This window comes from Epithele typhae (genome assembly GCF_022376455.1).
Source record: "Epithele typhae strain CBS 203.58 chromosome Unknown BXZ73scaffold_94, whole genome shotgun sequence".
Taxonomy (NCBI): domain Eukaryota; kingdom Fungi; phylum Basidiomycota; class Agaricomycetes; order Polyporales; family Epitheliaceae; genus Epithele; species Epithele typhae.
Window position 1 is genome coordinate 49,202 of NW_025954285.1, and position 19,960 is coordinate 69,161.

Genomic DNA, 19,960 nt, shown 5'->3' on the forward strand with positions numbered 1-19,960 from the left:
TTGTACTCCCAAGGGACAGCATGGCGGGCGAATGATCCCGACGGTGGAGGAACGGGTCCGTTACCATACGACTCGTTCGCGCGCGCCAGACTCAGCGGCACCATCCGGCCGCCCTGAATGAGGAACGTTTCCGTTCATGAGATGTGTGCGCTGCCTCAAGGCCTCAAGGCCTCATGTCCCTCGCCCGTGGAACGCGATCAGGTATAGAGCTCCCCGCCGCCGCATTGCCCGCACCCTTGGCAACCGGCCCCTGCTCGGGCCTACAGGTCTCCGGGGAGCTGAGAAGTGACTGATTTCATCTGTGGCCCGCTCGCGCCGCTTCCAATGGTCGATGGCCCATCCTGGCCGTATGGGCGACAGTGATTTGGCGTGGCAGCGCAAATTGCGCGGAGACCAGACTCCCAGAAGTCGTGCACAGCGTTCCGGGCTCGGTGATGAACCCGCGAGTCTGAGGCGCCCGATCAGAGTTGCGGAAGAACAGAAGGGCAAACTCCGACAGAAAGATGGGTAGAAAAAAGATCGCAAGTGTACACAGCGCTTGCGGAAGGTGGTCGTTGCAATGCATCCACGTCCAGTTTTCAGAGAGACAAACCCAGCATCGAGAGGGCGACAACATTCATATGATATGTTGCCTTCACTCGAGACCAGATCGCTGTGACGAAAAGTGTGGCTCACCTCAATTATCGCACCGTTACCGGCGGCCCCGACCAAGAAACCGACAGCATCTCGACGGGGACGGCAACCAAACAGGGGTCCCGTGGGATCCACATCCGTTCCTGAGAGGCTGTCCTTCCTGGTAGTCCCGTCCTTGATGGTATACACATCCAAACATACACAACGCCCGCGCCCCACGACCGGTCGCGTCGCCCCCAAGTCACAGCCTTGACTTCGTGGCCGGCTCCTCGAACATCGCCCGCATGTCCTCCGCCGCGCGCTCGAGCTCCGCGCAGAACTCCGCGTGCGGCATCTCCGTCCGGCTGGTGACCGTGAACTGGAGGAAGTCGTCGAAGCCGGCGGTGTACGCGACCCCGAAGCCGTCGGGCACGACCTCGCCCCACCCGTACGGCCCGAAGTTCTTCGTGTAGATCGCAGACGTGCTGAGCACCCAGTACGCCGCGCGCTTGATGACCGAGTCTGCGAAGACTTCAGGGGCGGGCTCGCCGGCCTTCATAGACATCTTCAAGCCTGTGTAGAGCGCGACGCGGTCAGCGCGCCCGCCGAATCGAAGGGAGAGGGACAGGGGGGCAACATACCGAGAATGTGCCGGTCGACGCCCAGCCCGCTCCCCGCCGCGCGCGCGTCGCTGCCGTGCTTCTTCAGCGCGTCCTTGAAGAGCGCGAGCCGCGCCTCGCGCGCGGCGCCCGCGTCGTCCATGCTCCGCACCCACGCGTCGCTCTGCGCGCTCACGATCCGGATCGCCTCCGTGCGGCCCTTGAAGAACCTGCGCGTCGCCGCGGCCTCGTACGTGGCACCCTGACGCTGCTCGCCGCGCGCGCGGAGCAGGCGTGCGTACGCGAGCTGGATGAGCATCTGCGACCAGCCGTCGGGGGAGGCCCCGAGGCGCTTGATGAGTGCCTTGCCGTACGCCGTACGCACAACCGCGAGGCTTTGCGAGTCGATGAGCGTGCGCGCGGCGTCGGTCGCGGCAGTCATCGCCGACTTGGTTTCTACGCTCACGTTCCAGTCCAGAGGGTCGGGTCCGGCCCGGAGGTGGCACCGGAGGACGACGAGGCGAATGCGGGGGAAGCCACGATGTCGAGCACGCGGTCGCACATCGTCGCGGTGGGCGTGCCGTCCATGACCGAGTGCTCGCCGACGAAGCCGGCGACGCCATTAGGGAGCACTACAAACTGGCAGGGCTTGTCCATCCAGCGATTGCGGAGGCCTAGCTGCGGACCGTGGGCTCCGTGCCAGAGCTGGCGCGAGACGTCGTCCAAAGAGGAAGTAGACTCTGAGTCCAGGCAGAGTATGAAGGCAGAGGAGTGGATGGTGGAGATGATAGAGGCGTTCAGCGGGTCTTCAGCCAGGGCATGGAAATCCTGTTGAGGCGCAAAAAGACATTAGAAACTGTGGATCGACAAGCGGGGTGCTTTCCCCTCCCTCTGCCATAAGCAGGAACACTTGCCTTGAACCACACATCGCGATTTGACGCGGTGAGTATGCCGACACCGGGGTATTCCTTTGTAGTGTTATCATAAATGTGTTGGATTTGCCTACGACCCAATTTCAGCCACTCGGACACAGGAAAAGCGCATATATTCACCTTTGCAGCTCATCTAAGGAGAGGAGCGAGCCGTTCTGCCAAGGCTCGAGCTTCCACACCCGTCCTTTGTGGAGAACGACGACATGACCTGAACGGCCATCATCGCCTTCTTTGGCGTGTGTCACGGCCCAGTCGTGCGTGGGCCCAGGCATGCGACAGCAATCGAACATCCACCTGGTGACATCCGTCAGCGCTCAATAAGACAACTAGAGGAGTAGAAGAAGGATAGAAGAAACCGAGAGACACATGTCTGGATCGAGAACGAGTTGCTGCAGCCGCAGCTCGACGTAGGAGTTGATAGGAAGAGAACGACGATACACACCTCCATGTGTCCATGCAGATCGGACCTTCTTTCGTCGCTTCTGGGGGGACTTGACCGAGCTTGTACTGCTCGCGGAAGAGCATTACTGCACGGACTAGAGACGCAGCGCGGTGAAGAGGTGTTTTCGGGAAATGAGAAGGATGCTCCTTGAATCCATCTGCAACCCACGGGGGCTCAATCAGCATCCCCCTGTAGTAGGCGGACACGCTGCGACATACAAAAGTACGACACGTTCACGACCACCTGGAGGTATTCAATGAGACGAAGTCGCGCATGAACGGAAGAAGAACACGCACCGAGTCGCGGTAGCCCATGTACCCGAGGTCATCCCACCACTCCTCCAGCCAATGCGGCCTCTCCGGTTCCGCCGCGCGAGCCTCGAGGCGTCGCTGAAGCTCTTGCCCGGCCTCGCTGCTCACGAACGCGTCGACTTTCGCCGCGGCCTCCGCGTATTCCTGCTCGCTCCACGCGATGGGATGCAGGCTCTCCTTCAGCTTCTTCGCGGTGTCTGCCAGCGCAGGCACGGGCAGGCGGGGGAGGGCCGCTTGAGCCGCAAATGTCGGTCCGGGGCGGGGAGGCGGCGCGAGGTGCTTCCAATTCGTCGGGCGGGTTGTCGGGAATGGGGACGAGGCGGCCGGGCGGGACATGGAGAACGCGCGGGCAGCGGGGATGAGGCGGAGGCGGAGGCGGGAGAGACGACCCAGGCGGTGGGAAGCGAAGGTGTGCATGGGGTGGGAGAGGACGTCGGCGGGGTGGTGAGCAGGCGCGGGGCGGGACAAGACTTATAAGGGCAGCTGAGCGACAGCTTCGGGTTGATGCACTATCACATGCTAATCTGGTCCTCGGTAGGCGACTCGCCAAACCCGCGTGGACCCTGGTCAATGTATTGGCATTTTTTGGTTGACGCAGGGCGTAGTTGTGAGAGCTTGACTGGAGAGTCAACTAGTGAAGATGCTCCGGGTCCATGAACCAAGTCGAGGCTCGAAGGCGTATTGAGCTACATTTATAATCAATACTCAACCTCCACCGGCCGCCTGGCGTAATGGCAACGCGTCTGACTACGATGCAGTAATCAGGAGATTGCAGGTTCGACCCCTGCGGTGGTCATGCGCAGAAATAGTATGCCTTTTTGGAATTTCAGTTCTTTGACACTATAAGTAGCTGCATATTGGCCCCATTGCAGTGCTCAATAACAACGTTCAAAAATCTATTGCAATTTATCTATAGCATTACCCCAGCATCTAGTGACACCTATCAGCGACACCGAGGTACGACGGCGCAGGTACTCCATCACTGCCCGTGCGATGCGGTGTAGGCATCGCGACAAGGACGGCGACACGAAGAGGAGTGGGTTCTGGCGAGGAGCCTCTGACGGGACTGGGCGGATTCCGTGATAGGGAGAAAGCTGAAAGACCCCGGTGGCCGGTGCGTTCAGACGACGCCAGAGACGCAGAAGATGACGAAGGAGAAGAGCGGCGGGCAGGCAGTGACATGAGCGACGTATGCGACGACATTGTAAGAGGTTTTGAGGGCGCAGATGCGGGGCAATTGTGCGGGTCGATATACTCCGCGGAAACGGGCTAGAAGCACAGGTGAACATCCACACGATGACTCGAGTCCACACGCAAGCAACATAGATACGCACCATGATGTCCGACCACGCAAGGCTACTTGTGGTCCCGCTGCTCGCAGCCGACCGCACCGACGCCGTGTCCCCTCGCGCGCGCGCCGCCAAGTTGTGCATCTCGTACCCCTGCGTCTCCCCCTCGCCCAGCGCCCCCTCCTTGCCCACGTCCCCCTTCTCCCTCTCCCTCTCCTCGACAAGGCTGACCTCCCACATCCGCGGCTTCTCCTTCCACACCACCATCTCGTCCTTGCTCGGCGAGGGGTACGTCGCCCACCGCTGGAGCACGGTCGGCCCGTCCGAGTCGCGGAGGCGCGTGTGCCGCATGAGGTGCAGCGCGACGATCATGCTGATGACGAAGAGCACGACCGCGATGATCGCGGGGAGGATCACGCCCGAGGCGGGGCCCGGGGACCTGCCGTTGAAGCCGTCGGAGAAGAACGTCGGCGTCGAGCCAGGCGGGAAGCTGAAGGTGGGGAACTGGCGCGGGTGCAGCGCGGTCGTGGACGCCTGTGTGGTAAATCACGAGCGGAGTGAGTAGACGAAGCGACGAGCAGAGATAGACGGGGCGTACGGCGTTTAGATAGTCGCGAGGAGGCTGCTGGTTGTACATGGTGGGTATGGAGTTGGATGCGGGGGAAATGCGAAGCGTAGAGGCCGGGCCGCCGTCAACTGGACTCGGGTAGTTATACTCGCGCGCGTCGGCTGCAGAGTGCGCGGTGGGAGAGGCGAAGATAACCAGCATTTGCGGATATGTGGGAGCGGAGAGCGCGGAGTTCGCAGACGCGGCAGTAGGCGAGCGAGAGCACGGGAGGAGGCGGCAGTGCGTTTTGAGGAGGCGGGAAGCGGAAGAGGGGCGCGGCACGGCGACTTGCTCGTCCCGCGCGCTCTTGAAATGGCTTTCTATCCTCGCATAACCGTGCCCGATGTCCTGCGTTTTCTTCCGCGGGAACGGGCGCGGCTCGCCAGTGCGGATCTAGCCTGTGTAGCGCGCCTCGTGAGGCAGCCCCTAGCTCGAGCGCCGCCCAGTGGCTGGTCGATTGCTCCGCACTCAGACGGGAACAGCTGTCATTCTGACGTCTTATTGTACCAAAGGTGGGTTTATGGATTCCACTCACTTTCGCGACTTCGAAATCGCCGCCATCCAGGCCGCGTCTGGCGAGAAGCGCCATTAGATGGCGGTGAGCAAACGAGCTTACGGGGATAGCCCCTGGATACGGTCGCATTTGGGATCCCAAGCCCGTTGGTGGCTGTGGGTGTGCGGTACTCCTCGGCGAAAAAATTACATACCTGAGCCCACGGGATAACGGCACCTTCCGGTTATCTGGTGACCGAGCACAGTTTGGAGTACGGATGCATGAAAAAGCATGATTGGAATACCTCGTCTCGGGGAAGTGTAAGGAGAACATACCAAGACAGAAACCGCAACAGCAACGGTTCTATAGAATCCATGCGGGCCGCTTACCAGCGGACATAGACAATCTTGAGCGGTCAGGCGGAATCATCTTATTGAAAGGTCGAGCCTGAGATTGAGGCGACCACCCGTCCTGGTGCTGTGAGCAATGCTGGTCGTCCCTGCATGCTGTGATATGGACCTGGTGTGTACAAAGTGGACTGAGCGACACACCGACAAGTTTGCGAGACGAAGAGGTTGTTCCATTACATAAGCGACTGTGCCAGCTCATATGGAGATTAAGCGCTCTATGGGTTTGTGCCTGAAATGTTCACTCGCCGTGGCACTCGCGTGATGCACTGAGTGGACTGCTCTCAACTCGAACCATGCCTACGATGTTCTTAAAAGGCTAAAAACGGGGCTTAAATCATGAGGTAAATTTCCCATTAGCTTGAAGAAGTTCACTCGGATAGTGACGTAAGGCCTAAATGGCAACAGCGCGGGCCTGGGGGCCCCTGAAGGCCTGAGATATCGACACAATGCAAATGACCATCGCCCCGGCTGCGCCTCCCGGGCCATCCTCTTCTCTGAAAGATCCTGCATCATACTGCGCAAGCCCTGCACGTCCCTGCACAGCGTCGCGACATCAGTCGCCGACAGCGCGTCCGGCGCGCTCCCCCCTCTCCGGTCGCATGTTCCGTCGGCGACGGACGACATGGAACCCATCTGTCGGCGCCGTCGTGGATCAAGACTCAGGCCGTCGCTCATACCGTGGGGGCATCTTCGACTTTGGGCTCGTGCCAGTTGGATCCGATCGGCACTGTGCGCGTCCTCCTGAAGCACATATATCGCGGTGCATCAGCGGCAACGCAGACCCGCGCGACTAGCCCCGACGCTCCCGACGATTGCACCGGTGGGTGAGCTGCGACTATGCGACTAGCCCCCGCCCCCGCCCCGATCGTTGGTCGTGGGGTCAATGTTGGAAGTGCCGCATGGGACGCCGTCCGAGGTGAGATTAACAGTTCTTCTGGATACTAAGATGTCACTTCCGTCTGCTTCGAGCGCAGTAAGAAGGTCTTCACGTCAAAGCCAGGTAGGAGTACACCGCGCCGAGGCTCGGCCTGTCGCAAGGCGCTGTCAACACATATGATAGGGGACGAGCACAGAAACGAACTTCGCCCCACGCTTCCGTCAAGCTGCCCGTGTGTTAGTGATCCACGAACGGGCTTCCGCGCGCACAGGCGCATGAAATCAGTCGCTATATATTTTACTCCGATCCTGTCTCCCGTGCATGACTCAACGAACGAGTCAAAAATTCTGGCAACAGCGAATAGTCCGGTGCAACACGCAAGTCTCGGGGAGGTGTGGATTCCACGATCTCCGCAAGCGTCCTTAGGGCTCCCTCGGCTGTCGGGCGTGTAGAAGGATCGGGATCGCGCATACTTTGTACGACGTCGTTGATGGAGGGTACGTTGCACTGTGATTCGGACCTCAGGCGCCTCCCGTATACAGCGCGGACGAAAACAAACTCACCATGAACTCCTCAAAGCTCTTCCCGAGCCGCCATACATCCGGCGGCACTGCATAAGAATCTGAATGATGTCCCCAACGGAATTGCCCACGAGAGGATGCAAACAGATCCTAGATCGGCCAGCCTTGGGAAACACCGCGAATACGATGTCTTCGAGCTTTAGGATGTCGAGGAGAGGAAGCGCGTGGTTGCAGCTCATGACGGAGACGTCCGTTTTCCGAGAAATTTGAGTATGGAGAGGTGGTCTTTTCCTTCGGTACCGGTGCAGATCACACGAATGACGATATCTCGTCCATCGCGAGCACGTGCTGCTTGAAGCGCCATGGACTACGCAATCTTTGGGTTGAGCCGCATTGGAGAACGTAAAGAGAGCCGCGCACATACCCCAAAATGAAACTGATGTAAGTTCTCGAACGCCTTGTCGTCGTCGAGCCCGATGAATCCACAGCCAGAGGTGTTGACGACACGGTCTGAGTCCATGGGTGCGTACTGGTAGCACCCAGGCTGACCGCGTTCCCAGAACGTGTATCCGTGAGACTCGAAGAACGGTCTCATGGCGCCCCACACTGCGGGACCATTTGCGTGTCCCAGGCAGGAAGATCGAGAGGTAGCTAAGGGAAAAATGGACGCTCTAATGTTATCGCAGACCCGATTGCTGGATAGGAACTCGCCTTGGCGCGTATTTCTGGGAGAGAGAGAGACTCCGACTCAGTCTGGCGGTGGGTCGAGGCTGGCGTCATACTAGCGTTGGCTCAAGTGCAGTGCACCAGACGGGCTGGATTCGACCAACCGAGTTATTGAGGGTATTGAGACAAAAGAAGTTGATATATGAGCAGACTGACTCTACAGCACACGAAGGTGCAATTTGGGGGGAAGAGACAGGTTATCGGAGACGCATGAGGCCAAGCTGTCAGTGGCGAGCGATGAGAGAAATACGGTATCTTCTCACGCTTTAGCAGTCTGATGGACTACCTTTGGAAGCATAAGCGCTGATATTGATCGCTGTTATGGCGGACCCCGATCAGCGTGTGCGACCACCATATGCACATGCACAAACAAAAGAGAAGTTGGTGTGCAGCCGCAAACAAGTGGCTGAAAAGGTGCGGAGCTATGAAAAGGGCAGCAACGAGTTGGCAACTCCGAGTGGCAATCAGTTCTACACAACAATTCTTGGTCTAAAGAACTGTTGTGGTCCGGGAAAAAACATCCCGTGAGCATACGAAGTCCGTTCGCATAGTGCGCGCCAATCATGCACTACATATTATGCTCCCTTCAACAATAGGGATCGCAACAGGTACGCTAGCAAGAAGGATGAAGTGCTGCGTGCATGGTATACTCGGGACATTCCTGTCAGCCTCCGCCACCGCGACACATTTTCCGTCAGCACCTGCCGCGTACTCAGAACGGATCAACCTATTCTCATCCCACCCATGATCTCCTGGAAGAGACGGACGGCCTCCGCCCCGCTCGTCTCAAACTCCGGGAGCGGCTCCCCGCACCGCACGAACGCCGGCGCGCGCCCGCGCACGCCCCCGAGCGAGAGCGCGACGGTCTGGAGCGCGGGCACCGCCTCGCGGAACCGCCGCGCGAGCGCGTCGAGGTCGAGTGCCGCGAAGAAGACCTCCGCGGAGAACCGCCCCGGGTCGCTCGCCGACGACGACGAGGCCACGGAGCGCTGGCGCGCGCGCGAGCGCACGGGAACGGGGCCGGGGAGGAAGCTCTGGACGGCGATGTCGAGCGCGCGGAGGCGGGGCAGCGCGCGGACCGCTTCGATCCAGCTCTCCTGAGGGGGGTGCGCGGCGCGTGAGATGCGCGCGATACAGGCGGCGAGGGATGTGAGGTGGGGGAACGGACGCACCACCAGCGCGGGCCCGTTGATCCGCGCGGGCGCGAGCAAGCCGCCGACGGACAGGATGACCTCGAAGCACTCTGTACGAGCCGCGCAAGCAGAGTGCAGGGTGTGTATGATCTCCGGCGTGAAGAGGCCGGCCTCGTGGCGCTCGAGGCAGAGGTGGACCGGGCGAGCGTGGGTGAGGACGTCGAGGAACGCCGAAGGTCGGATCGTGTGCGGCCCCCGGATGCGAAGCTCGCGGATAGGGCAGAGTATGCCGAGGGCGTAGAAGTCGAAGAGCAGTGCGGTGGCCTTCTGAAGAGACGGCCACGAGCCCCGCGCGCCCTGCTTGAGAATGTTCATTCGGCGGTGCATGTCGAATTCTGAGGCTTCAGCGGCTTCGACCTGCCGGACCGGGGGGGCGATGTCCAAGACTGTGAGGTTCGGGAAGACCTGCGCGAGGATGGTGGTGACCAGCCCATCGGAGTATCTCAAGGTCAGGTGGGTGAGACTAGGGTAGATGTTGGAGGGAGAGAAGAGGCCGGACAAGAGGCTGGCGCCGGTCGCGGTGAGCGATCGGAGGGAAGATTTAGAATGGGAGAGAAGGATTATGGGGCTCCGCTGGTCGGTTTCTTCTCCAGAAACGGGGTTCCAGTTGACTTCCACGGTGTGGAACTGAGACTGGGAACGACGTAGCATGTCTGACCCGAAGACGCCGACTTCACTAAGCTCTATGACTTCGAGTGTTGACAAGCGGGAGATGAGATTGGCCACGACGGGGCAGCCCATGAGAAGCGACTCTACGTGGGAGATTTGGAACCCCTTGATGCGGATTTTGTCGTGGTGTGTCTTCAGTAGCGCGTCCAAGCGCTTTGCGATACACGCGCTGAGCGCACTCATGTTGAGACCAAGACCTTTGAGGAAGACAAGTCGATAGCCGCCGTACACGGAGAGGAAGCTGACCATGGAGTCCAAATCCATCTCGTCTTCGATGGAGATAAGGATGAGATCGAGGAGGTACTTGGCCGCTTCGCGATACAGGAACTTGTTCGCTTTCATGAGCTGAACGATGACGGCGTCGGAGGCGACAGCGGCAACGTCGAGCAGGACGTCTGGAAAGAGAGCTGGACCCTAGAATGATATCAAATGACTGATATTTGGTGCCGACAAGAGAAAGAGACCCACGGCAGACATATTGAACGCTGGTAGAGCCATAGCATGAGTGGATGCGTCAAAAACAGTCGAGGACATACCGATGCAATGATCGTGTGGGATTGAGTGTATGCGAAACTACTGAAGAGCTCGGCTGGCGAGTCCGAGCACCTTGCTGTTGGGCGGTGGGGACAGAGTGGAGGGCGAGCAAGCATCGTGCCCCAGAGCCAGAGCGCGGCGGTCTCCGCCGACGTGAAGGACGGCATCCAAGACGAAGGAGGGAATAGGCAGAGCGCTGTCCATATTTCAAGCGCTTGTTCCGGGGTCCCATCCCGGCGCTGTACGACCATGACGTCATCATCCAGCTCCTGGTCACTGGGCGTCTCCACTGCCAAAATCGGTGAATTGCGCAATCCGCGGTCCGAGCTCGGCGAAGGCTGCCAGCGCTCTTACCTCTCGTCGTCCACCTCGCCGAAAGCCCTATGCATACAGTTCCCCGCCCGCACATCGCCGACGCGGACGTCCCTCTACGACAATCAGCACACAAAGCAAGCTGAGAATGCCCCGATCATCTTCACACTAACCTACCTGCCACACATGCACTCTCCCTCCGTCCCCACTCCGCGCTCGCAGACGTTCAAACGTTCACGACAACATCAAAGAGCTCTCCCCTGTCTGCCCCACGAACATCTTCAAGTGCGGCGGGAAGCCCCCCGTCTCACGACCTCTCCTCCTCCAGTCCGGGCTCGCGAACGGCACGCGCGTCGGCCCGATCGCGGGTGAGCTCGACGGCTTCGAGGCGGCAGAGAATGGGCACCAACGCCGCGAGCGCGCAAGGCGCGGGACTGTCGAGGTGCGTCCCTTCTTCCGCCCCCTCTTGCGCTTTTCCTCCCATCCCTCGTGGGGCGGTATGCGTTGCATACTGGTGGAGCTGTGGCCGGCCTCCACATGCTCCTATGGGCCCGTCCCCTGCTACGGCGACGCGGCGCAATACACGTTCCAACACATCCAGCCGCTGCCGCACCTGCCTGACCGATCCGCCGCCCGCGCCCTCCTCGCGTGGCTCGCGGCAGACCCAGCGATCGTGCACGTCATGCACACGCACCGGCTCTCCGTGGGGTTTCTTACGGAGCTCGCCCAGCACGAGCAGCCGCACCTGCTCGGCTCAACGTGAACGCGGGCCAGGGGATCAAGCTTCGGATAAGAACGAAGTGGTACGGCGGTTCAAGACGTACAACGAGGTGCGGAGAGTGATGTGCCATGGGCTAACCCATAATGTATAGGGGGACCATGATAACAATGTGAGTTCTCGATACTGGCATGGTTCGCGCGCGGAGGAGGTGTCAATGGGGATGGGGAGGGAAACTGAGGATGCATCTTGGTGGTTGAAGGAACTCAACGCTACGCTCAATCGGGAGGTCGCGGAGTTCGAGCGTACATATCGGACTGCTGGGGCAGTGCACCACCTGGCCAGCGCGTCTAGCTTCGACAGTCCGCGATTTGCCTTTGAAAATGAAGCGCAAGAGTATGCTCTCGGTGGCGCGTATACTCTTGGAGGTTCAGGGCCAGTACTCAGTACTCAAGTACTCAGGCCTCAGGCGAGACTGGCCGCAGTTTGTGATGACGGGATGCTCGCCGTAAACAATTTGGCGAGTGTGACGGCAAGAACGACCACGGCCCGCAGTCGCCGGATCTCATGACCGCGAAGGCACACCGCGCATGGCCGTGGCCCGCGCGTGAACCCGGAGCCGCGATCAACAGAACGTTTCGGCCATCCAACGCAGGCTCCAGAAGCTAGAGCTCTGAGCATCATCTACCAGCTCCTATCCCGTGACGGACGCGCTCGCCCGGAAGTACGCTTTTCAAATTTTAATCTTGGTCGCATGACGCCCTCGGGTCAAGCTTTCAAGATCCAGGCCGGACCATGTATAAATGCAAGCTTTCGACGAAGAGCACGCCCTTCGTCTGCGCCCGTTCATCCTGCACGATGCGCTACCTGCTCTCCGTCTTCGCCGTTCTATCCTGGGCCGTACTCCGTACGCGCGCGCACGCTCCCGCCTGGGCGAACCTCGCCATTCAGGCCAACGGCCGCCTCCTCGAGCGCACTGTGTCAGGCGAACCCTTCCTATGGCAGGCCGACACCGTCTGGGAGATCTTCCAGCGCCTGAACAAGTCCGACGTCGACTTTTACCTCCAGAACCGCGCTGCGAAGGGCTACAACGTCATCCAAGCCGTCGCCATCGCCGAAATCGAGTACGTCCATCCCGCGCAGACTTTTTGCCGCCAGCTGATGGTATTACCAGTGGCACGACGCGGCCAAACTTTTACGGGGACCTTCCCCTTCAAGACCAAGACCCACTCCTGCCGAACGACGCGTACTACAAGTACGTCGACTACGTCGTCGAGCGCGCGGCTCACTTTGGCATCCTCGTCGCTCTCGTCCCGACTTGGGGACGCTACGTCAACGGCGGATGGCACCAGGCGCCCATCATCTTCAACGAATCGAACGCGTACGAATACGGGCGCTTCATCGGCGCGCGCTACCCAGGCTTGCCCAAGATCATCGGCGCGGACTCGAACGCGTTCTGGAGCATTAACGTGCCTGTGGCGCAGCAGGAGTTCCGCGACGACCCGACGCAGGACCCCGACAGCCTCATCGGACCGGTCATAGACACGCGCGCGGTGTGGGCGTCGATGCGCAATGGTCTGGAGGATGGCGAGCACGAGAAGGGGTTCGAGCTGTTCTCCACCTACCACCCGACGAACCCGCGCGTCCGCTGGACGCCCGAGGCCTACGGCTCTAACGTACGTCGTCGCGCCCTACTTTTGATCTCTTGTGCTTAGACATGCGTGGCAGTACATCAACGGTTCCTACGGCACGCTCTCCATGAACGGCGTCCAGTCTGGGCACTCCTCACAGGACCCGAACACGCTCGACTTCGAGATGACGGCGCTCCCCGGCTGGGACGCGACCAAGAACTACGAGAACATCGCGGCGATGCGCGCCATCTTCGACGGGCCGGTCATCGACCTCGAGAACCACTACGAGGGCGCGAACGACAACTTCAACACGAGCAGGCCGGCGTGGAACGCGTCGCAGGTCCGCCACGGGCTCTACTACGGCGTCTTCTCCGGCGCGTGCGGCTTCACGTACGGCGCGAACGCGGTCTGGCAGCTCTACGACCCGCTCGCGCTCCTCGCCCGCCCGGACCTGTACATCGACCCCATCCTCAACGTCCCCGCGGACTTCTCCTGGCGCGAGGCGATGGACATGCCCGCCGCGGGCCAGGCGCAGCACCTCACGCGCCTCCTCGCGCGCCTCCCCGCGGACGTCTTCCGCGCGCTCGAGCCGGACCGGTCGTTCGTCTCCGGCGCGAACGGCGCGCTCGACTGGGAGTCGGACCGGCGCACCGCCGCGCTCGCGAGCGGCGGCACGCACTTCTTCGTCTACGCCGGCCACGGCGACTCGTTCGCGCTCGACCTCGGCAACGTCGCGGGGCGTGCGGGCAAGCGGTTTGCGCGCGCGGCGTGGTACTCGCCGCGCGATGGGTCGTTTAGCGAGGGGGGGATCGTGGAGTTGGGCGGGGAGCGGACGTTCGAGCCTCCGAGCTCGGGCAGTGTGGACGACGACTGGGTGCTCGAGCTTGTGGCTCTGTGATTCAAGCGTCGCGCGGCAGCAATGTAATATCGCCGTCTTCGACCTTCCTCGCGGAAGGCAGTATCTGTGGGCGGAGCGACGCCGTGTCGGACATATACCGACACGATAGTTGCTTGTGATTATATCTAGAGACTCCTCGCTCTTGCGCGAGTAGTCGTAGATCTTGAGGAAGCAGAATCTGGGCGCTCGATGGCGATGGATACGAGGAGAACGCGCAGTGGGTCCAGCACCTCCGACATGTAAAAAAACTAGTCAAGCATGAGATCTTCGCAAGTAGAATGCGTACTACCTTCGCGGGCGCCAGCGAACTCCTCGACAAAGGGCTTGGCGTGGTAAAATGTCTCGTGCGAGCGCCTATGGGTCGCCTCTCGACTTCGATCCGAGTCACCTCAATTGCAAAACTGTCTTGTGCAAGCCATAGAACGGGTATGGAAAAAGTGGTATAATCTATGGCTCACAATGACCGTGAAGTACAGGGGCCACCCAACACACATGTGAGTTCAGAACCTCTCCCCAGACTTGAACGATCGCACTGCGCTGTGTTCTGGTGACGCCTTGATTCTTTTCTTCGACAGCTCCCTCATGGCCCTGCGCAAGTCCCAACTTCGTGACCTCAGTTACTGACAGCGACGTCGCTTTCGATGCGGGACCACTTTCGGGCCCGCCACATAAGTTTGCCACGTGTGTGGCGGCGCACTATACTATGGCTTCGGAGGGCGCATGCCGCCACCGCCGCCACCGATGACGACTAAGGGTGGGATCCCATCGCTGAGCGAGCCTACTGCTTCGGCGACATCGCAGCTCAACTTATCGCTGGGAACTCGGCGCATAGGTCTGTGCGTCACTCCTCGCCGAACGTTGTCTTATGTGACGCCGTTGACGCTGTCCTTCGCTCGTGCGTGTTACGCCTGCGAATTTCTCAACGCGGTATTCATGGTTTTATTGGCACATTTGTGTCGTATTAGATCATCAACCTCGTGCGTTCGTGCTGGGATCCAACACAGGCTCACTAAATCTGAAAAGTAGTACATCGGTATCGTACACGTGGATATGCTTCGAATTTTGCTTCAAGGATCCCTTCGCCGCACTACCCCCGGGCCATAGGCCGGCACCCTTACTGCTGGCTGCGCGCCCGCCTGAGCGCTTGTCATTGGCTCTCTGCAAGTCGATGCATGCCTTAGCACAGTGTTCGAATGCTCACGAGCACAAGGATACATACTCTGTCTCTGCCCACCAGTCAGGTCGGTTCGTGTGATCGACATTCACCCATAGGGTCATCTCATCCGTGAAGTTGAGAAGGTATTGCACCTAAATGCGAATAAAACGTGGGCGCGTCATTAAGAGGCTCAGTACTAAGTGGCGGGCCTCAAGCCTGCTACTCACCCCTCCGCTTCCGATCCTGCCCAGAACAAATGCGGACTCGGTGTATCCTATAATCTCTCCTACGTAGCGCACCCCAGCGTAGTACGGACCCAGAGGGTAAAGCGTTTGGCCGTAACGTTTGCCCTACACGAAATGTTGGCATGAGACAGGTCCCTACTAATCTCGAAAATATTGTACTCACCCGAAGTCGAGCGGGCACTCTGGATCCAGAATTCACTTGGGTAGGCATGATGGTTTGTATACGCGATGAAGCGAGACAGGAGCGTGTGTGACCCGCGAATGGCAGAATAGAGGGAGGTGAAAACTACGCGGGCAAGGGGGAGTGGGGATTGACTTGGGTACAGCTCAACCCATGTTCGGCCTCCTTTTTGTGCCAGTTTTAGGCGTCTGCGATTTCGATGAACCCTTGTCCCAAAGCAGCAGCTCCCACAAAACAAGTATCCCGTGGGACACATTTCCCGGACCCGGGGAGAAGACCTGACTCCGCTGGAGACCGGCAGAGTCCGTTACTCACGCGCGCACACACAGGACGGTATCAGCCGCTTGTTGAGATGATCATTTGAGGTTTATCGCGTATCCTCGATATGTGTAGAATGCACAACTGCCAGATAAAGAAATTCACAGGTATAGAAGTAATGGCAGGTACGAAGACGTTCGAGACTGTAATTTATACGTGGAGGACCGCGATCTGCTGTGTTACATCGTCAGGTGGCGGAGTAGGACGCCACACTGGGTCTAAGAACGAATAGTCGGGAGGGATGACTAAGTCTCGAGGCGCCATAGAAGACACAATATCCGCGAGCTCCTTCAGCGCCTCGTATGCTGTCGGCCGTTTCGACGGATCCGGCTCGCGTAGCCTCTCGACAGCAGCATCAATCGATGGGATTGTGGACTGATAATAGTGATATTAGGGAACGACCATATCAGATACCCATGGCAGCGCACCTTGAATTCCGAAAAACTCGTCCCTAGCTGCCATACGTCAAGCTTGTAGGGGCTGTACGGCTCGCCCGTCAACACCTCCGGTGAGCACCGGTGATCCGCCGGAGCGCTCTTCGATATCGTACCCCCGTAGAGAGGACCCACGCACATCTGCTCCTCAGGAGGAGTGCCTTCTGGAAAGCTGCACGCAAGCTCGAAGTCGTGCAAGTATACTCTCGGCTGGTCGACTCGGATGGGTTCTGTGACGAGTGATTGCGGATGATACTGAATCAGGAAGTTTTCCTTGAATGCGTCCTAACGGCGTGGACGCGTTTAGACAGTTTTCGTGCATGGAGCGTGAGAAACGACGTACTCTGTGCGCAATCAGGTTGGTGTGCAGGAAATGAAGAGCCTGCTCATTATGTCAGTGGTGCGCTGGACATAAGGTGAAGAGGACGAAACGAACCTCCAGACACTGCATGATTATGTTGACAATATCACCCACTGAGTTGCGCCTCGAGCGAGTCAGGACCATCATCAAGTCAGGACCGGCCTTAGGGAAAATGCCAAATACTATGTCGCCGAGCCCGATTAGTTCGAGGACTGGTAAAGTATGGTTCGTGCTGATGGACACCCTGGGCTCGGATGCCACGAGTGTGAGGATAGAAATGTGCGTGATCTCCTCAGCGCCGGCCTGGACGACACGAATGACGACGTCTTGTGCAAGAAATTCCGTGGAACGAGCCGCACGGAGTGCGGATGTCTATAGGAGTATGTTAGTGTCGCCGTGAGAACACGAAGAAAATACGCAACTCACACCACAGCTCAGAGAGAAAAGAGAGTACCAGGTATCCATATCGTGATAAAGATGTTTTCCATAGCCAGCGGTCAACACAGGTCCTGGCGCAGATTGTCTCAAGATGCCGGGAATCGGGATTTCCCATAGCTCGTATCCACGCGACCTGAAGAAGTCGGTCAACAAGTCCCAAACCGCGACATCCGCGCCTCGCCAGGCGGGAAGGTCAGGTGGAAGCTTTCCGCGCAGCGATAAGAAATTAACAGCAGAATACGTGACATAGGATACCCACCTTCGCTCGAAGAGCCACGAGATCCTCTGTCGCTGTCCCTGACATGGTTTGCAGAATGTAGAGGGTGGCGATTGTCTTGGGACAGGAGAGAGGATATACGTCGCCAGACTCGTCTTGGAGAGCTTCAAGGAGGGAGGCAAGGAGTGTCGGGGTGCCGGGAGAACCTGGGACGCGCATCGCGATTCACTGCTCTCCCACGGTTCGGACTAATGCGCGGCGCTTGCCTCATCTGGGTGGGCGCAAACTTCTGCGGTCGACGGACGCCCGCCGGAAGTGTGGGCGTCGAGGGAAAGAGAAGTTGACCGGTGTGCGCTCACGCGTGGGATGTCGCAGGAATACAAGTACAGGTCCACACCGAGTCATGATCTTTCGCAATCATTGGCAGGGGTCTTCGGCCGCCCGCGAAGAACCGAGAGCGGAGAAGATTGCATCATATTCTGAACCACTTCCAGCTAATCGATTGTGTATGACTGATGGACGGGTTCCTAACGCGGAGCCCGTTGTTCCCATCCTCCGTCGATTGCGGTGCGACGTGGAACATGTCTTGTTGGCCTCCAGGTGGCTTTGAAGCTTTGGTCGAAGCAAATCTTCGCTCTAAGGATGCCGAGGGCCAGTGACCGCCCATAGACACACATTCGGACCACTGCTGAAGCGGTAGGTAACACGCCGAGGGACCCACAAAGCGACGGACGCTGCTTCCACAAAGAGTCCGGACCGCGTCAAGAAGGGGCGGTGCCTGAGCACAGCCTGTACCGTCGCCACGGGAACAGTAACGTCTGAGAGTGGTGCGCGACCAAGACGTCCACACGTGGGGAGCGAGCACACAGCGCCCGTCGCGTCGAGTTCGGTGCTCCGTGCAGAATGAGCTCAAATAGAGCGACTTTTGATGTATGCGTGGTGAAAGGTGAAGACACGACGAGACGGCTGTGCGCTACTCACCCGGAAAGAACGCACGGTCACCCAGAACGGCCGGTCAAACGGCGTGCACGAGAACATGACCGATGCCGATCGTCCAAAACGTCGCCTTTATGCTCTATTGCGTAGCCCTAGTAGCAAGCGTACTTCGAACGCGTTTGTACTGGACAACGACCAGGCACACTAGTGGGAAACGTGCCTGCAGCAGAGAGAAGAACGAAACTAAGTGAATGGTAACTCATCAGGCACAGCGCCCCGCGTCGCATATCTCAATACCACCGGTCCTACAAATGTCCGAGGAGGTAGTCCAGCGAACCTGAAGCGGTCTTACTTGCCGCCGTGAAGCGATCTTCATCTCAACGACCTGTTCCGGCGCCAAAGGAGGCGAGATGCACTCTGCGGATATTTGCATGTCCGACGACAACACACATGAGCACATTATGTGTCGCGTAGAGATTGAGGAGTGTAGGGCGCCTTTGCAGGTAGAGGACGCCAGTGTAGAAGAGTAGGAGTGGGGACGGCGATACGGTACTACTGCCAGATGTTCAATCATTTGTAGTGGCCGTGACTGGATGAATTTGGGACCTTCCGAGCCGTATCATGTCACGTGGTCACAAAACGTGACACGGCGTTGTTACGATATCGTTCGAGACACGAAGTTTGAACGTGAACGTTTGAACACAGCGACATGGAGGTGGAGCACGAGGTGAGTGTGCACACATGTGAGTTTTATGAAAACCACCATCGCCTCTCTGAAACCACCACGCCCGCAGCATTCCTTGTGCCCCGATAGTATGGCACGCTGTAAGAGATAGGTGCTTCCTTGCTGTTGCCGATCGCTGCATATGTTTGCTTCTGGGTATGCCACGAAAATGATCGACGGGGCTCGCTGCATATGCTACTTTCTGGAGCTCGCGCCCGGCTCCGTTTCACATCGTCCCCCACCTTCTCTCAGAGCGCCGTCATCATGGCCCCAAGTCTTCGAGTCGCATGGCTGAACACCATCTCCTTAGCAACGCCACGTATTTTGGCATATGGTCGCCTTCGAGGCCCCAACGGCCCATGAGCCAGGCCTCTTACAGCGCGTCTCATAGGTACGCCACGGTTTTCAAATGCTGTACTGCTCGTCATCCGGGGTTCAACCACCTTTCCCACTCCTCCAACCCGATGCACACTGGCATGCAGTGCGCCGATCATCGTCGAGGACACGAGCCCTTGGCGGTGACGATCTTCTAGGGCAGCCACGTATTTAAACAAGTCAGGATCAGCGCAAAGTCCCCATCTCTTTCGGTCCCTTCAAGCTACCCACTCCTGTGCTTCTTCTCTCTCTCTCTCATCTTTACAGCTGGTAGGAACGTTCTTTCAATCGCGCTATGGAGACTGGCTGACGTTCACATCCTCCTGTCATTGCAGCTGTGCGGCTTTCTACTCACGAACCAGCTCATTTATCGCCGTTCTTTGTCCCGTCCAAACACTTTGTTCGCACCCAACTACCCGCCCACTACGTCATCATGCCCTCCATCAGCCGCCTCCTCGTTCTCACCGTCCTCGGCGTCTCTCTCTCTGTCAACGCGATTCCCATCCCAGGAGCCCCCACGGACATTGAGGTCCGTTCGATTTTCTTCGAACTGTGCACGCGATCAGATCTCATATGATCAATCCAGCTCCACCGGAAGGATGTCCAGGACGTCGACGCACGCGCTCTCGACGACATCTCGTTCTTCGAACGGGCGAACCATGAGGTATGCCCCCATCACCCTGCAACATCCTGCTCGTGTGCTGAGAATTCGCTCCAGTTCGTCGACTTGGAGCGCAGCGCTGGCGCCAAGACGACTGCGAAGACTATCGCAAAGACTACCGCAAAGACCACTGCAAAGAC

General features: G+C 58.8%; 6 protein-coding genes and 1 non-coding gene across 7 annotated transcripts; 3 read left to right on the forward strand and 4 right to left on the reverse strand.

Annotated features, from left to right (window-relative positions):
• Positions 1-874: 874 nt before the first annotated feature.
• Positions 875-3,232, reverse strand: BXZ73DRAFT_92946 (carnitine acetyl transferase; the record flags this gene model as incomplete). The annotated part of the gene is made up of 7 exons (XM_048026535.1): positions 875-1,185; positions 1,254-1,667; positions 1,718-2,039; positions 2,126-2,213; positions 2,264-2,437; positions 2,586-2,742; positions 2,878-3,232. 7 exons carry the CDS (start codon positions 3,230-3,232, stop codon positions 875-877), a joined length of 1,821 nt encoding a protein of 606 aa, XP_047872258.1.
• A 381-nt stretch (positions 3,233-3,613) lies between these two features.
• BXZ73DRAFT_t193 lies at positions 3,614-3,692 on the forward strand. Its single transcript has one exon. It is a non-coding gene; the product is annotated as a tRNA-Arg (tRNA).
• A 324-nt stretch (positions 3,693-4,016) lies between these two features.
• BXZ73DRAFT_106905 (uncharacterized protein) lies at positions 4,017-7,332 on the reverse strand (the record flags this gene model as incomplete). Its single annotated transcript, XM_048016766.1, has 5 exons — positions 4,017-4,165; positions 4,227-4,719; positions 4,784-5,185; positions 7,136-7,182; positions 7,239-7,332. 5 exons carry the CDS (start codon positions 7,330-7,332, stop codon positions 4,017-4,019), a joined length of 1,185 nt encoding a protein of 394 aa, XP_047872259.1.
• Positions 7,333-8,541: 1,209 nt separating this feature from the next.
• BXZ73DRAFT_81894 (uncharacterized protein) lies at positions 8,542-10,158 on the reverse strand (the record flags this gene model as incomplete). The annotated part of the gene is made up of 2 exons (XM_048023596.1): positions 8,542-10,095; positions 10,150-10,158. The coding sequence occupies 2 exons, from the start codon at positions 10,156-10,158 to the stop codon at positions 8,542-8,544; spliced, it is 1,563 nt and encodes a 520-aa protein (XP_047872260.1).
• Positions 10,159-10,464: 306 nt separating this feature from the next.
• Positions 10,465-11,290, forward strand: BXZ73DRAFT_106907 (uncharacterized protein; the record flags this gene model as incomplete). The annotated part of the gene is made up of 2 exons (XM_048016767.1): positions 10,465-10,469; positions 10,750-11,290. The coding sequence occupies 2 exons, from the start codon at positions 10,465-10,467 to the stop codon at positions 11,288-11,290; spliced, it is 546 nt and encodes a 181-aa protein (XP_047872261.1).
• Positions 11,291-12,103: 813 nt separating this feature from the next.
• BXZ73DRAFT_55471 (uncharacterized protein) lies at positions 12,104-13,774 on the forward strand (the record flags this gene model as incomplete). The annotated part of the gene is made up of 3 exons (XM_048021352.1): positions 12,104-12,369; positions 12,420-12,921; positions 12,974-13,774. The coding sequence occupies 3 exons, from the start codon at positions 12,104-12,106 to the stop codon at positions 13,772-13,774; spliced, it is 1,569 nt and encodes a 522-aa protein (XP_047872262.1).
• Positions 13,775-15,824: 2,050 nt separating this feature from the next.
• BXZ73DRAFT_81898 (kinase-like domain-containing protein) lies at positions 15,825-17,343 on the reverse strand (the record flags this gene model as incomplete). Its single annotated transcript, XM_048023597.1, has 6 exons — positions 15,825-16,049; positions 16,103-16,393; positions 16,452-16,490; positions 16,545-16,841; positions 16,896-17,111; positions 17,167-17,343. The coding sequence occupies 6 exons, from the start codon at positions 17,341-17,343 to the stop codon at positions 15,825-15,827; spliced, it is 1,245 nt and encodes a 414-aa protein (XP_047872263.1).
• Positions 17,344-19,960: the final 2,617 nt, after the last annotated feature.